We start from the raw sequence: 15,445 nt of genomic DNA, 5'->3' as shown, positions 1-15,445 counted from the left end.
AGGGTGTGATAGCCGCGCTGTATAAAATGATTACATATGAGCTTGTAATTTTCCGATTGAAGAAATGCAATGAACTGTAGCAATCATCTCAATAATTCTGAGTCTCTGATAATTGTTGTTCACATAAAATTTCTTTTCAATTGTTGTCAACATACTAACATAGTATCTTAGTCTTTGAAATATGTATTTATCTTTTATTCGTTAGGCCTTGTCACGGTATAAATTAAGATGGGAAACAAAGAACTTGCTCGTCGAGGCATTACACAAACATCCACTTCATTTTAGTACATTTTGTAGCTAGGGTATAGTTAGATTATATTTTTCCAGTGAGTAATCGGTAATTCTGTCCACGAACTTGTGTAAAAAAGACCCAAATGTACTGGTTAAACAGGTGCATATCAGTACTGTATATCTACTGTCATTTTTCAATTTGAGAAATTTGATGTCATGATATTTAACATTTATTTACAGGTGCATATCAGTATATCTACTGTCATGTTTCAATTGACATCACTGGTAAATTGTTCTGCTGTATGCATATCGATATGTTGCTAGAGCTATATCGAGAATAGCATAAGAGTAACGAATAAAAAGTAAGTTTTCTAGTTTATAAAGGCAAAAGTACATAACATAGACTTCACTGCAATATGGATGAACATTATTGACCGTCAATCTCTTACTTACATTGTTAAACTATCTCAGGCATTTCTTGCATTTTAAAATACTATTAGTACAATGTTAAAATTCACAAAAAAGAAAAGTAAAGAGGAAATTAAAATACAAAAATATGTAGAACTTAATAGTCAAAAGATCAACAGAAAATTAGCATAATAACTGAAAAAGGATGCTTATTGGTTTACTAGTAAATAACAAGCTTGCAGATTTTCATGGAGTTTTGGCAGAAGCCACTTCAGAGCTCTTCTTCTTTCGCGAAAACAACCCTCCAATCAAAGGTATCAATGGCTGTCTTTTCTTCTTCTTAAGAGAAGGATGTCTCTCCAAAAACGGCCCGCTTTTGTGATGATCAGGTAATACAACTTCAGAGAAAGTTGCATTTCCAAAGGTCACAAATCTCCTACTCTGATACTCAACTCTTTCACTTTCTCTTATTCGTTGTAGGCTTGTCGCGGGTTGTGGTGGATCCTCGACAAATTTAAGGTCTTCGATCTCATATTCCATCATCTGTTTCTCCGATTCCCTCTCTAGTTTCAGATCTTGAAGCTCTCTCTTTGTCTTCTCGAGCTCCTCCTCCAGTGAAGATAGGCAAGTGGCCATCACCATTGTTTCCTCTTTCGCCTTTACGAGGCTTTGTTTCGTTTCTTCAAGCTCTTCTGCGATGCTTCCTAGCTTTGAACTTCCTTGGCCAATTTCATCTCTTGTATCCTTCTCCATCTGCATAAATATTTTGTGACACAAGATTGTCATGTTTAATATATATACTAATTTCAAGAGTATATGACTTAGCTTTTTTAGCTGCCTAAAGTGACTAATTGCCTTTTCCTTGTGAATTCCCTGATATCATCATTGAGTTAAACTTTCATTGAGAATATGACCTCTTTCACTAAACTTAATCAATCAATTGAATTTTGTTGTATAAAACTAGAGGCACTTCTAATTAAAATCTTCGTTAACTGAGTCAATTTGGAGTCACTCATTTACAAATTACAATTTGACGCCATGTTCTTTTTAATTAAACTAAATAGTATGGAGTACACTGTAACAAAATTGAGTACCATTTGTATTGGTACACATGACTTTTATAGTCCGAACATTGATTAATTAGATTTTCCTTTCACTATAATTAAGATAATTTATAAAAGAATACTGTCGTAAATTCGTGAATATACTATGTATGAAAGATTCTAAGCCTTATTTATGTGAACCGACCAAAGAAATGTGACACAGATTATTTGTATGTATATTTATTTATTTATTTATTTTTGAATAGTACTTGTATGTATATCTTAAATAAAATGTACTTATACATGTAAGTTTATATTTATATATAATGATTTGTAGAAGAAGGTTAATGTGGGACTGTAAGAGGTTTCTTCCAAAGGAGCAAAGTAAAGGATTCCTTGTTAAAGCTGTGATTAAGTAACATACACAAATACCACCATTTGTTATCCAATTAGCTACTTTATTCTTTCTGCAGACAAACCTTGACGTAGAGCTACTCGAAATTTCTTAGAAAACATGTATTGGATTCATAGCCACTCAAGTAATCAATTTCTGAATTTTAGCTTGGGTTTTTTTGGTAAGTAACAATTCTAATTCTAATTCTATTCTAGATTTATCTACAAGTGCCTTTTTTGATATGATAAATTTCGTGTCCCTCGTATCTATTTTAATTTTGTTAGAATTTTTTATTAAATTGGAAAATTCCTATTTTAGAAGAAGTTGTACCCTCTACGTTCCCTAAATCCTACTCACTTATTATTCAATGGTTAACATTAACAAAACTTCGACTATATCTTAAATTATATATTTAAAAAACTAAATTATGATTTGATTTCATAATATTTTCTGGATATCAAGTTTTTATACGAAGTATACATCATTCATTCATAATAGTTAATGATAACAATGCTTAAAATAATGTGCTAGAGACTGTGTAAAATACAGAGGAAAAAAAAAAAAAAAAAAAAGAGAACTCACTTAATGTGAAACTTTTTAAAAATAATTCACAAAGCCGCTACCTTTCTATTTGTTATGGAAGGTCTAATATGTGTCTTTCTTAATTATGAATGCTAACTAATTTAGTTGTTCGAAGTCATGAAATTTGATATTTAACTTCCACACATCCCCTTCAACCTATAATTGTATGTTCCAAAATATACTGCACTCGTTAATATCATAAATTCCCTAGAGATTTTTGCATAAGTAGGATTATTAGCATGCATCGAATTAGTTATACTATGTTATCAGATTAAGGTAAATAACTACATGCAATACAACTATCCAATTATAAAAACAGTATAGGCCCTAATAACTAGTTTCTCAATTACATATCTTGAAAAAGTTATTACAGTAATATATTGTTGAGCTCATGAGAAAACCCACATGTGAGTGGTGTGTTGTTCCACATTGATTGACTTTATAAGTGAGAGTTTGTATTGGAATGTGTATCCCACATTAAAGATATAAGAAAGTTGTGTCCACCTTATAAGGCTAAGGGGCTACTCCCCTCATTGCCATATGGTTTTGAGGTGGAATTTCCTTGGTCGTATAAAGTGGACAGTTATGACAGGTGTGGCCGAGGCCCGTTTATCAGATATTTATTTCATCATTTAAGAAATAGTCATCAAAAGTTAACAAGCATAGTAAAACAATGGACAATTATACACAAGTCATTATCAATTAGTAATCAACATAACCATTAAGTTGAACAAAATGACAGCTTCATTATTCATTATAATGACTAATCAACGTCATAATCATTGCTGACAGCAATATTATAAGGAAATAACATTAAGAAAAACTAAACCAATAATTTGATTTTACTAAACATACGAAGTAAATAAAAGTACCTCTTTGAGTTTGCTAGCATAAACCTCCCCAGCCAAAACTCTCTCACCAAACAACGAAACCGCCTCTTTGACGGACCTAAATGGTGCTCGTGTATCAATCTCCGCCCTCCTATTAAGCACCACCACCCCATCTCCACCGCTCGCCATTCGTAGCACGGCACCAAACCAATTATCACAAAGAAAGAGATAAATGGTAGTAGTGCTCTCTAATACAAACAACAAAAAATTAAGATGGTGTATTTTCCTTTTTATAGAAGTATGTAACAACTTAAAAGAAATGTATATTTTGTTAAGGGAATTTGATAATGAAAGAAAAGAGAAGTGTAAGGGAATAAGGAGAATTGAAGTTAGAAATATAATGAAAAGCTTCTTTTCTTGGCGTCCACTTCACTAGAATTCTGTTAGTAATATATTTTAGGAAGGTGTAAGTAGTGAGTAAACTGGTTGGGTATGTAGGGAATAGCATTGGTTACTAACTCATTTTTTTATATATTAGTTTGTGGGACCCACTATGATTCGGCAACACCACAAGTAGACCGCGACCTTTTACCTACATACAACTATTCCTATACAATTGTAACTTTGTAAGTTAACTAGGGCGGTGTTATGCGCGCAACCACAAGGCAATTTGATGTTGCTAGTGTGTGAGATCGGAATTGTAATTTCTTTTGGCTAATTTGTAGTTTTTATTTAGGTAATTATGAACAAATGTATATTAATTAGTGAACTTACAAGTTGATAAATTGAATTGTATTAAAAATTAGTGACTGGACATATTTTTTGAAAGAGTTAAATGTATAATTTATTTATTATGTTATAAACTAAGTTCTTTTTTTTTTCTTTTTTTTTTTTTTGATGGAAAAGGTTATTAACTAAGTTGGCTTTTGACTATTTATTGTAAACAATATTTAGGAGCAAATTCATGTTTGTAACAGTGAGAAACGATCATTGTTTATCAAGGGGTTTGAATGTACTTTCATCTAAAAAGTTAGGGGCAATACTGACATTTTTCGTGGAAAACAATAGAATTATCGCATGCGATCCAAATAATAACAACATTAGAATTCTACCGGACATCTACATGAAATTGAAAGCAATACATTTTACTTGCACTACATTTTACTCCGGGACACCGCAGAATTTCACAACACCAAGACATACAGGACATCTACATGGAAGCAATGCATTTTACACCCTATGTCCCTATTTATTTATTTATTTCTCATTTGACTTTCCACGATCTCTAATACGTATCTTATGATGTATATAACTCAAAATCTGTATGCGTAAAAATTATAAAAACTTAATATAAATAAAATATACAATAAGGCAAATCCATTAAGACCTCACTTGACTATATTATCTTTTATACATTAATGAGAATTTAGAACCAATAGTTATAAAGTTTGATGCAATAGTTTGCAATGGGGTAAAAAAAAAAAATAGGGATACAAAGGCAGTACAAAGCATAAAAAACGAAATGAACTTATAAAAATATTTTGAGGCATCAGTTCGTACCTTAAAGAACTCATTCACGTGATTCACTCATTATTATCAATCAGATTCAGTCTAAAGAGTCTGGTATTGAACAATATAAATTTACGAGGAGAGCCAATATAAATTCATTCCATTACATAATATATATGGCTAAGTAGTTTTAAAATTTCTCACATCAATATATGAAAAATGACTATAAAGATATTTGCATCTCAAAAATTTATGCATGCAAATATATCTTAAATTGATAATAGTTAAACTCCTCTCTTATCAATTAGTCAACCTCCTCTCAATTGATATGGCTAGCTTCACAAGGTTGGTTACTCTATTAAAATCTTTAAGATACATAATTATAGTGGCATATCATCACTTCATTAGGAACATAAAATAGAAATAATACCTTAATATAGAAATGAAAAGTACTTCCAACTGGACACATATATCGGAATGTGAAAAAAAAAAAAAAAAAAAAAAAAAAAAAAAAAACATATCCACACACATAATCCCGAAGGAACTAACTATTAAAATTAAAAAAATCCCAAGGGAACTTGGGGTTGATGAGATTTGGAGTGCCTGATCCCAACGACGTAAGGGATACAGGAATAAGTCGGGGTGCAGACTCCATAGTCTCCCATTGTGTGGTTACCACAATCCCATTCCCAGAAGTAGATTGCCTTGATGGTTGCTCTTGCTGTGCCCGAGGCTGTAATGGTTAATGGCCTATAGAATGTCTTTGTCTTTGTGAGGAAGAGGTGGTTCTCTCAAATTTGATGTTTTCTCTTGATTATTACCACTACCATTGACTGTGTTCCTAGAATGCCCATTTAAAATTTCATTTGTCCTATGAACTCCATTTGCTACCGGTGTCAAGTTTTTTGCCTTTAGCACATCCAAAGTCTCAACATACTTCTTTGTATCAGAAGAGTTTTCCTGCATCTTTCCTTGTAAATTCACATCACCGTCGATGATAATTCCATCGAATTTGATCAATTCATCCATTAATAATTTAATGACATTTACAACATCCTTCTCTACTACTCTTCCCCCTTTCAAGATCAATGATTCAAGAGTTGACACATGCCAATTACAATGACAAATTAAATCACAATTCACCAATTAACTTAATTTAGAGGTCAGACAAACATTCTCCATAACACTTCAAAATCCAAACATAACTACTCCCAAAATTCAGTTATTTGTCCAACAATCGTACTTTCTAACCTCTCAACTTTAATTGAAATTCTAGTAAATAAAATTAAAACAACAATTAATATAATTACCTAACCACCAAGTCTGTCTACTTGCAAACTGATCTCAGGCATAGACTTGGTTGCTTTTTACATCTTGGCATTCTTCCTCATTTCAAGGTACCTTTAATTACCTAACCACCAAGTTTGTCTACTTGCAAACTGATCTCTGAAATAGACTTGGCTGCTTTTTCTATCTTGGCATTCTTCCTCATTTCAAGGTACCTTTTTTCCAAAGCTAATTAAGTGGATCCTCCACCAATACCCATATTCGATTTACCTTTCACTCCAACAATATCCAAAAAATCCTTCGAATCTCTTTCCTTATCTTTGTAATACAATTTCATATCTTGATGATGCAACCCTATAAGCGCAGTCAGCATTTTCTTCCATTCCCCTGCATTTTTTTTTTCATAAATTAATAAATTCATCCAATTATATAAATTCATCACACCCAACCCTAAATTACCTCAAAAAAAAAAAAACTTCTTAATATTATTGTACAAACATTCTAAAAGTTCAAGCTTGCATTGCGTGAATAAAGAATTAGCTCATAGTAATCCAAACACAACAGCAGGTTCCTGAAATTCATTTTACCATTTAAAGAACCAATTAGTTCAAGGGTCAAAGCAATATTTTCTTTCTATTCCCCTTTTCCCTTTTATAAGATCATTTAAAATTAGTTGATAACTACAGTAGCACACATGCTGACTAAGAAACCACAAAAACTCATGTATGGCTTCACATATTGACATATATTAAGATTCATGTATCATCCTGATATCCTAAATGATGCTCAAAGATCACATTGGACATGTACGATAAGTACAGGGGTCATGGTATAACTACAAGGAGATTTCAACGTAAGGAAAAGAAGAAAAGACGCTTCTTAATCACAATTCATAAGAAACAATAGGTAAAAAGTACAATGCTTAGATAAGGCCAGAAGTTTCTTACATGAAGAAAAAAGCAAACAATCTGGACAAAAAGGCATTAGTGATAAGAGAAAAGGGGCAATGGTAAATAAAAAATATTGTAGGTCTAGGCACCAAACTACTCAAAATACAGCTTACCGTGAAGGATCTCGTGAAGAGATCCATTTGATGCAAACTCATATGCGAGAATATGTAGGTTATCATCAACACAGTAACCAAGCAATTCAACAAAATTTTCATGTTTTAGCCTTGAAACCATAGAAACCTGCAAATAAAAAGGTTAATAAGCACCACAACATTGTAATGGTAAAAATAGCACTACAGTAGAACAAACTTTTAATATAATTCAAGATGTTCTAAACCTGAGCTAAAAATTCGTCATCTGGTTGTTTGCTGGTATCCATATTTTTTATCGCTACTGCATGCCCATTTTTAAGCACCCCATAGTACACTCTGCCATATGAGCCTTCCCCTATTAAAGCATTAGAACCATAATTCTCTGTAACTTCTCTTAGTTCTTCCACTGAAATTTTAGGGACAACTATAGGCTTAACTCTCACTGGTGGCTTGCCAGGTGCATTATCAACTAATTGATAATTTCCATCTCTCCCTGTAAAAATTTACATTCGAGTTCAGCTAGAGAAAATCACTAAATTAGCAGGTGTTTTACCTCTTTTTCCTTAAGCTTGTAGTCCAATTTTGAGAAGTCGTCCTCATAATCATACTGGCCTGAATAGTAAAAGCATCTTTGCAAAAAATGATCCATTTTTTCACCAAAATTTTCCCTGAAAAGACGTTAGAGTTTATTAATAATACAAAGTTATTCATAAAAAACCTAAGCAAAACAGAAGGTTAACGTTCGACATACCTCTGGTCTACTCTACAGGTTAAGGTTTTACTGATCATGTTCCGTAGCTCTTCATCATTCATTTTAGTTTGTGAATAACCGAAGATTATAAAGCTCTGCGTTCAAATGTTGCATGTAACACTTATACATACAATTCCATTGCTATCGCACATCTCATTGATACAATAACGAAAGTAATTTATGTATATAATTCATATCTTTAACAAAGACAAAATACCTCCGGAAGAAAGCTTCTAAATTGAGAGCAAAAAGGGCATGAAAAATCTTCTTTTTGCCAAGATCTTCGGAGGCACCAAACTGATGAGTGAACATTCTTTGCAGCAATTGGATTTGCAACCACACCTGCACAAAGCCCAAGAGATTGAACATTCATAAAGAAAAAGTATAAGAGATGTATTATATGATAATGCATTTGAAGAAATTTTATGATTTCAAATTTTGCACAAAGTTATAATATAGGCCTTAATGCCTTTATTCACAAAAGCAAGAAATCCAAACAATGCAAGTGAGTGAACCTCTTATCATTCTGTAAATGGGCAGAGAAAACAATATAAGATTCCAAAGTAAGAATTCAACTAACATATTAAGTTGGTTGGTGAAGAATATAAAAAAGTAAAAGAGGGTGAGAAGAAGATGAAGAAAAAGAGGAGAGGTTAAGTTGTCAAAAAAAGTAATGGTGGATCTAATAGTAATCCATGTATAGTATGATAATTGATTATAACTTTAAACCCAAAAAAAGAAAAATGAAAGATCTATAGAGTCTCAAATTCTGCAAAAATCGTGTAAAATTCCAACTAAAAGCAAAAAAAATAAAAAAAAAACAGGAATTCAGAATAAACAAAACTCAAATCCATCAAAACAAACACACAAAATACATAAATTCACTCAAAATAAACAAAATTACACACAAACACAAATTAAAAACAAGATCCATTGATAGATTGACAGCAAAACCCTAAGGAAAACACAAATTTCATTAAAAAAAAAAACCTAAAAATCAAAAATCATACATAGAACCAGAAATTTGACTTCAAATTCACATCAAAATATTCAAAGCTTTAGATACTCAAAATACAAATCTAGAAAAATCACCAGAAATCTAAATATGCACTCAATTAAAATCCAGAAAATTCAACGAAAAATTGAAAGAGTGAGGAAATGGTACCTCAGCAGCGAGAAACTCAAGGACAATAGAAAGATAGACAAGAGAACCAGAACCGACCCCCTAAGCATCAATTTTCTCATTTTCACATCTTTTGGCAATCATTATATGAAAATCGTCTTCCCTGCTGAGAGTTCAACAAAATATTTCATCAAAAAGCAAATCAAAACCCTAAAAGTCAAGAAAATGTGCAAAAAACTAACACATCAGAGAGGCAATTATCGAGAGGAGGGCAGCATGGGGAAGATGGGGTAAGGCGACGGAGGCGTAATAATGGGAGCATGTGCAAAATATTTCAGTTGAATTCCTAGATTCGAATTTGACCCAAATTTGTAAAATCCCAAAACCTAAATTTAAAGTCACCTGAAACATTGATTCTTCGGCGATCATCGGACTTCCGCGTGAAAGATTCGGCGAAAATTCGTGACTGATCTGAACTTTCTCTCTCCTTCCACCGCTACGACATTTTCCAGGAATGGCAAGCCACAACCGATCAATCTTGGTTCCTCAGATGTGGCTCTGTTCTTGAATTTTTGGATCACACCATTGGGGTTGGAAATGATGTTATGTTGCTTTATTAGAATTTAGAAGGTGAAGATTCATTTGTTCGCAACGCAAGTCTTATTTGTCAACATCATCGATCAAAAGAGAAATAAAAAAAACAAAGTGGCTAATTTCAAGGTAAAAAGCAAGGTTGCATGAATCATCAAAAGAAAGAAATAGAAGGGCAGAAGGTTAGAAAAGAAGACATGCGATTTTCATGAAAAAAAAAAACATGTCCCCCACACATGTGGGTACTGTTACTGTTCATAAGGGGAATAAGTGAAACATTTTAAGGGTTGAGGATTAAGTTTAAAGTAAGTAAGTAAAGTTGGATAGGGTTCCAAATGAGGTTACGTGATTATGTAATTAGTATGATTTTGATGTTGAATTTGGTTTCTACGGAGTACGGATAATTGCCTTCTAGTTGTCATATTGATATGTACCTTATTATGTCTTGTGTCTGTATTTAGGGATAAATGACAAAACCTTTCCAACGCACAAGCGAAGTAGGCAATGACGAAGCTAGAATTTTTTGTTAAGGGACAGAAAATAAACATTAAAGTTTTATTTATTTTAGAAGGGTAAATCAATTATATATTCCACTAAATCGTTATATAACCACCGGAGTAGCGCAAATAGTGCAGTTGTAAGATATGTGTTTAGTGAAATATAATTAAAATTCCATAGAATAATTTCCTAACATGATCTCTAGTATTGAATGCATGAATCATACAATATAGTGAGATATATATATGCATCTACATTCACACCATCATTATTATCCAAAATTTGGACTTTTCAGGTGGTGGCGAATTGGAATTAGGGGATGCACAATTGTGACAACTTAATTAAAATCTTCCACTTCCAAAACTTTTCACCTGTTTTATATGCATACAAGTACTTATATATATATATATATATATATATATATATATATATATATATATATATATATATATATATATATATATATATATATATATATAATTCCTTAAAATAAGAAGAATGAGAAGGATTTTATGTGCATAGTGTTTGTACTGTTTGTGCATATTTTTTGAACTGGATGTGCAATTTTATTTTTTTTTTATTTTTTTTTTTTACTGATTTTCAATGTGCATATTATTTATGCATAATGTGTAGTGAGTTTCATTTTTGCAGAAACTTAGAAGTTGCAGGTCGAATATTTATGCATAACGTATTGAATGTGCATAGTTATTGAGTCAAGTGTGCAAATTATCAGTGCTAAAGCTGCATATTTTTGTAATTAAATGTGCATATTGTTGAATCTTCTCCAAATGACCTAAGTATGCCTATTTAAAATTTATACTTTAGGCGATTGATTGATGACTTTTACAATCCATCGTTGTTAAGTTATAAGATGGATCATTTCTAGGGTAAGACATCCTTATACATTGCGAATAGTATGCATAAAATATTTGATGCTACGATTTGGAAATGTAATTTGATATATAACGCTTGTGAGTATTGAAGTCTAGAGATACCTTACATTGAATTCGTTGCTCACAAGTCGTTCACGGCCACTAGTTCTTTATCATCTTTGATTAATGGAGGAGAGAGAATTAATCGTGTAAAACAGGAAAAACAGTGGGGAAGATAGATGAAAATTGCATAATATTAGTACTAAAGATGCATTTCGCATAGGTGCAGTATCAATCTATTCTTCTCATTATAAGATCCTTCTCATTGGATCACAACCCTATATATATATATGTATGTAGTATCTCGTCTTTCTCTCTCCTCAAGCATTTTTTCTCTCCTCCATTGCAACGAGTGGTCTGAATCTTACATTAAAGAGCCTTTCAAGCTTTATCTACTCCATTAATGCTGCTTTCGAGCTTTCTCTAATGTAATGAAGTAGCTTTTGAGGTATAATGTTTGTTTTCCTCTGTTTTCCGAATCACGAATTTCAATTTCACTAGTTTTTCGTTAATTGTTTTTTTTTCAATTTAGGGTTACGTTCCGCGACTACTTTTTAAATTTGGAGATTTGCTGAATTTCACGACGCTCTTCTCACTCAATCTGCAAATTCGAGCTCAAATCAGGTACTAATCCGAGTTTCATAGCAATTTTTTTTGTTTTTTTGGTGCATCAATTTCATTATTGGTCTTGAGATCTTCTTTTGAGGTATTTGATAATCCATTTAAAAGATGTGAATTATGTTGTTTACATTGAATTAATTTTGATTATTCAATTATTGTTGTTGATTTTTGTGTAAATTTATGAATTGTAAGGTAGTACACTTTTTGAGTGAAATTTGAACTAATTGATTTGTAAATTCTCTAAATTTTAAATAGATGGCCGATTATTGTTATTTGGTTATTTTAGTATGTAGACTACATATCTTTATAAGTAAACTAAATCTCTTTTAAAGTAAAATAAATTTCTTATAATGCCTCAATGAATCATATTATTTTGGTGCTAATATGCCTAAACAATTAGATCTGAAAACACTAGAAGCTATAACCACCACCACACTAGCAGCTAGCTTTGAATTGGTATGCTAGATGGTGCAATCATGGAATATTTTGATAATTTATCTTTTGAACCTCTCAGAGTCCCATGTCACTTGTTGTTGGCCTAATAGTTTGATATGGCAATACTTCTTTATATAAGGGTTCAATGGTGTAACTTCTTGTTTTTGTATAAAGCTTTGTCTATGGTGTATGACACTAGAACATATGTTGTTTCCATACATTATATTTACAAGTTGTTAGGTTGAACCCAAGCTAATATTGCTTGCTTACTAAATTGAAATTAAGCTACTAATGTTTTCTATTATTTTCTCAATTTCAATTTAATAGTAGATAGAAACCAAATAAAAGTAAACCAATTATATTTTAAAGTAACACGAAAAACTTAAACTACAATTTATAGTGTATGAGCTATCAGATTAATGTAAATTGTGTTTGATCTTATCGGAGAAGAAAACTGCAATGATAGTTCTGTGTAGTACTCTGTCTGTACCTTGATAGAGAAGACCATAATCAATTGGTTTTGGAGTGATTTACCGCTTAAGATCTAGTTGCATTATATAATTGATAATCTTATATATACTCTTAAAGTAGATAATAATTTAATAAATGTAAACCAATTTGATTAAAAAGTACATATTATGAGTTCTCTAAGAATGTATGTGAGAACATATTGAGTGGCTCACACATGTGGGGGCTTGTGATAGTAACTGAAGGTAAAGATGGTTTTATACGAACATATCATAATTATGGACTACCTGTTCGATGTCTGATAGGGAAATCCTTCAATTCCTTATTCTATTTATCTAATTTTAGACACCGATGCATAGAAAACTGCAGTACCTTAGGAAGTTTAGCTAGTTTTGATTGATAGTCTAGACAGCAGAAGGTAGGATTAAGCATCAGTAGGTTTGTTGTACATTATTACATTATTACCACATCCCTGTCTTTTGATGCCTAGATTAGCAAATTTTATATTTAAAGAATTTACTTCTACTCATATTTGATTACTTTGTCTAGTGACCATAGTATTAATTGATTCAGTTCCCCGTTTTTATTATACGATTTTGATGGGCAACTGAGTGACTTGAAATTCTAATTTGAGATTCTTTTTCATACTCTATTATGTTAGAAATCAAGAAAGAAGCAAACACCATTCTCGAGTGTGCTCTCGTGTATATTGGTGGATACTAGATAGTTGTGGTGACCTAACAATGAAAGGGTCAAGAATCAAAGGCCTAGAGAGTGGCCGAACCTATGTAGGAATTGGACCTACATAGAGATAACCAATGTAGAATAATCCAAATAATTATTCATACACCGATGTAGGAATAATCCAAATAATAATTTACATCTGATCAAAGCTTTACTTTATCAAAATACATATGTTTGTGCCCTTATTACCCAATAAAGCTTGTTGATAAGATAATGTCTTTAATTTACAAAGACTATGTTACTGCTAACACTAATGTTGATAAGCCTGAAATTATGATGATGGTTGCACGAATGGTAAACTTGACTTGAATTGTGTTGCTCCTAGTACTCCCGACTCTTCAGTTGATGAAAGATGTTTGATTCATCCTGATTCTAATGTTGGTAATTGTGAAGATAAAGTGAATAATCAGAATGAAATATGGGCGGGGATAAATAAATCAAATGTCTCTAAAAGTAAATAAAAAAGAATATAAACTTAATAAAACAAGCTATTAAGTAAACATATTAGCTCAAATGGTATAGCACTATGCAGATGCATAGAGGTGTAGGTTCGATTTCTACATAGGTTATCTCTAAAAGTAAATATTAAATACTCTAAATAATTTATTCAAAATACATCAAAAGTAAATCAAAATCTTTCAAAATAAAGTAAGTAGAAAACTAGAAAAGTAAATGAATATATCTCCAAAGTAAATCAAAATAACTCCGAAAAGAAATCAAAAGTAGAGAAAAATATGTCAAAAGTAAATCATAATGACACTAACGTAAATAAATAATGCTAAAAGATAAATCAAAATATCATTGAAGTAAATCAAATTAGATCTAGCGCATACGAATAATAAATTACCTTGAAATGATAAATTACTAAGGAAACTTTGTTATAGCACAAAAACTCCGAGTCATTGACTTTCATATCCTTACAAGATGAGTCAAATTATAAGAAACAAATACATTAAATTCGACATGATGTAGAGGTTTTCAAATTCAAAGTGAATAAAACTATATCAAAAGTAAACAAAAAAACGGAAAAGAAATTTAATAAAACATTATGACTTCTGATCTTCAGATTACACACATAAACCTACGTGGGATTCGAACCCACATCTTTTGTGCACTTGCACAATGCTCTACCTATTGAGCTAGTAGGCTATTATAGAGTAAGAATAATTCGTTAACACAATCAATCATTTTTAGTTTCTTTACAGCAACCCACAAATCATATGTAGAGTATGTAGTATAGGCTTATTAAGCTTACTCATAGAAAAGGCTATGCATTTTCATACTTAATTATTAAGCATAAATGAAGGAGAGAAGATTTATATTTAAGTGCTTATTTATCATGCTCATATAAATAATAAATATACTACCTCCGGTTCGAATTACTTGCAACTTTTGCCATTTTGGGTTTGTTCACATTACTCGCAACTTTCCATTTTCTTTCCTTTTTTAGTAAAATTTTAGGGTTTAAATTACCATTTTACCCTTACTTATTTTTTAACTCTACTTACTTAAACTACTAACCTTATCTAATTAAACTAACCTATTGATTAATTAAGTTAAGCATTCTCACCAAAAAAAAAAACCCTAACTCTTTAAATTCCCTATCACCCCAACCAACAGAATTGAATGCTCCCATTCAATTCATCTGACGAATATGGTTGAGTTCATTAATTCTGGAGAATTCTCTAGAATAAACCCCCCAACCCTAGTTCATCTTTTCTCACTCCTCCTTCTTTGCTGATTCTCCTCCTTTCTCTCTCTATCTCTCTCCTCTATTTTTGGTTTCTCACCTTTCTCCCTTCTTCAATTCTGTGTTTTCTCAATTAGAGTCCCACAATGACAACCCCAAATGACAAAAAAAACCGACCTTTTTTAGCTATGAATCACTTGGTTCTAGCGGTTCTAAGAGGAGATCTGAAAGAACCACCTACAAGCCGCAGCAAGGAACGGGAAACA

At 31.7% G+C, this 15,445-nt stretch overlaps 2 protein-coding genes and 1 pseudogene across 3 annotated transcripts; all 3 read right to left on the bottom strand.

The window, feature by feature from the left end:
* Positions 1-616: 616 nt before the first annotated feature.
* Positions 617-3,861, bottom strand: LOC145590873 (WEB family protein At1g75720-like). The gene is made up of 2 exons (XM_081647265.1): positions 3,531-3,861; positions 617-1,392 (listed from the first exon to the last, which is right to left on the bottom strand). Exons 1-2 carry the CDS (start codon positions 3,675-3,677, stop codon positions 886-888), a joined length of 654 nt encoding a protein of 217 aa, XP_081503391.1. The 5' UTR covers positions 3,678-3,861; the 3' UTR covers positions 617-885.
* A 1,660-nt stretch (positions 3,862-5,521) lies between these two features.
* Positions 5,522-6,143, bottom strand: LOC145592141 (BAG family molecular chaperone regulator 1-like; annotated as a pseudogene).
* On the bottom strand, positions 6,113-10,027 carry LOC145590872 (protein CYTOSOLIC ABA RECEPTOR KINASE 3-like). Of its 2 annotated transcripts, none has more exons than XM_081647263.1 (7): positions 9,603-10,027; positions 9,243-9,366; positions 8,295-8,419; positions 8,078-8,172; positions 7,572-7,994; positions 7,348-7,474; positions 6,113-6,671 (listed from the first exon to the last, which is right to left on the bottom strand). In XM_081647263.1, exons 5-7 carry the CDS (start codon positions 7,611-7,613, stop codon positions 6,517-6,519), a joined length of 324 nt encoding a protein of 107 aa, XP_081503389.1. In that variant the 5' UTR covers positions 7,614-7,994; positions 8,078-8,172; positions 8,295-8,419; positions 9,243-9,366; positions 9,603-10,027; the 3' UTR covers positions 6,113-6,516. The 2 variants fall into 2 exon arrangements, with proteins under 2 accessions (XP_081503389.1, XP_081503390.1); XM_081647264.1 differs by having other exon boundaries at positions 9,243-9,363.
* Between the last annotated feature and the right edge of the window lie 5,418 nt (positions 10,028-15,445).

The sequence above is a fragment of the Chenopodium album genome, chromosome 18 (assembly GCF_948465745.1).
Source record: "Chenopodium album chromosome 18, dcCheAlbu1.1, whole genome shotgun sequence".
In the NCBI taxonomy this organism is placed as follows: Eukaryota; Viridiplantae; Streptophyta; class Magnoliopsida; order Caryophyllales; family Amaranthaceae; genus Chenopodium; species Chenopodium album.
The sequence above is the reverse complement of the archived record's forward strand: the minus strand, read 5'-3'. Positions and strand labels throughout refer to the sequence as shown.

Coding starts and splice junctions, on each gene's coding strand:
- LOC145590873 (XM_081647265.1), bottom strand. CDS start 3,677: ATGGCGAGCGGTGGAGATGGGGTGGTGGTGCTTAATAGGAGGGCGGAG. Junction 1,393..3,530: donor ATGCTAGCAAACTCAAAGAG/GTACTTTTATTT, acceptor ATATTTATGCAG/ATGGAGAAGGATACAAGAGA.
- LOC145590872 (XM_081647263.1), bottom strand. CDS start 7,613: ATGGATACCAGCAAACAACCAGATGACGAATTTTTAGCTCAG. Junction 7,475..7,571: donor ATGACGAATTTTTAGCTCAG/GTTTAGAACATC, acceptor TTTTATTTGCAG/GTTTCTATGGTTTCAAGGCT. Junction 6,672..7,347: donor TCTTCACGAGATCCTTCACG/GTAAGCTGTATT, acceptor AAAAAAATGCAG/GGGAATGGAAGAAAATGCTG.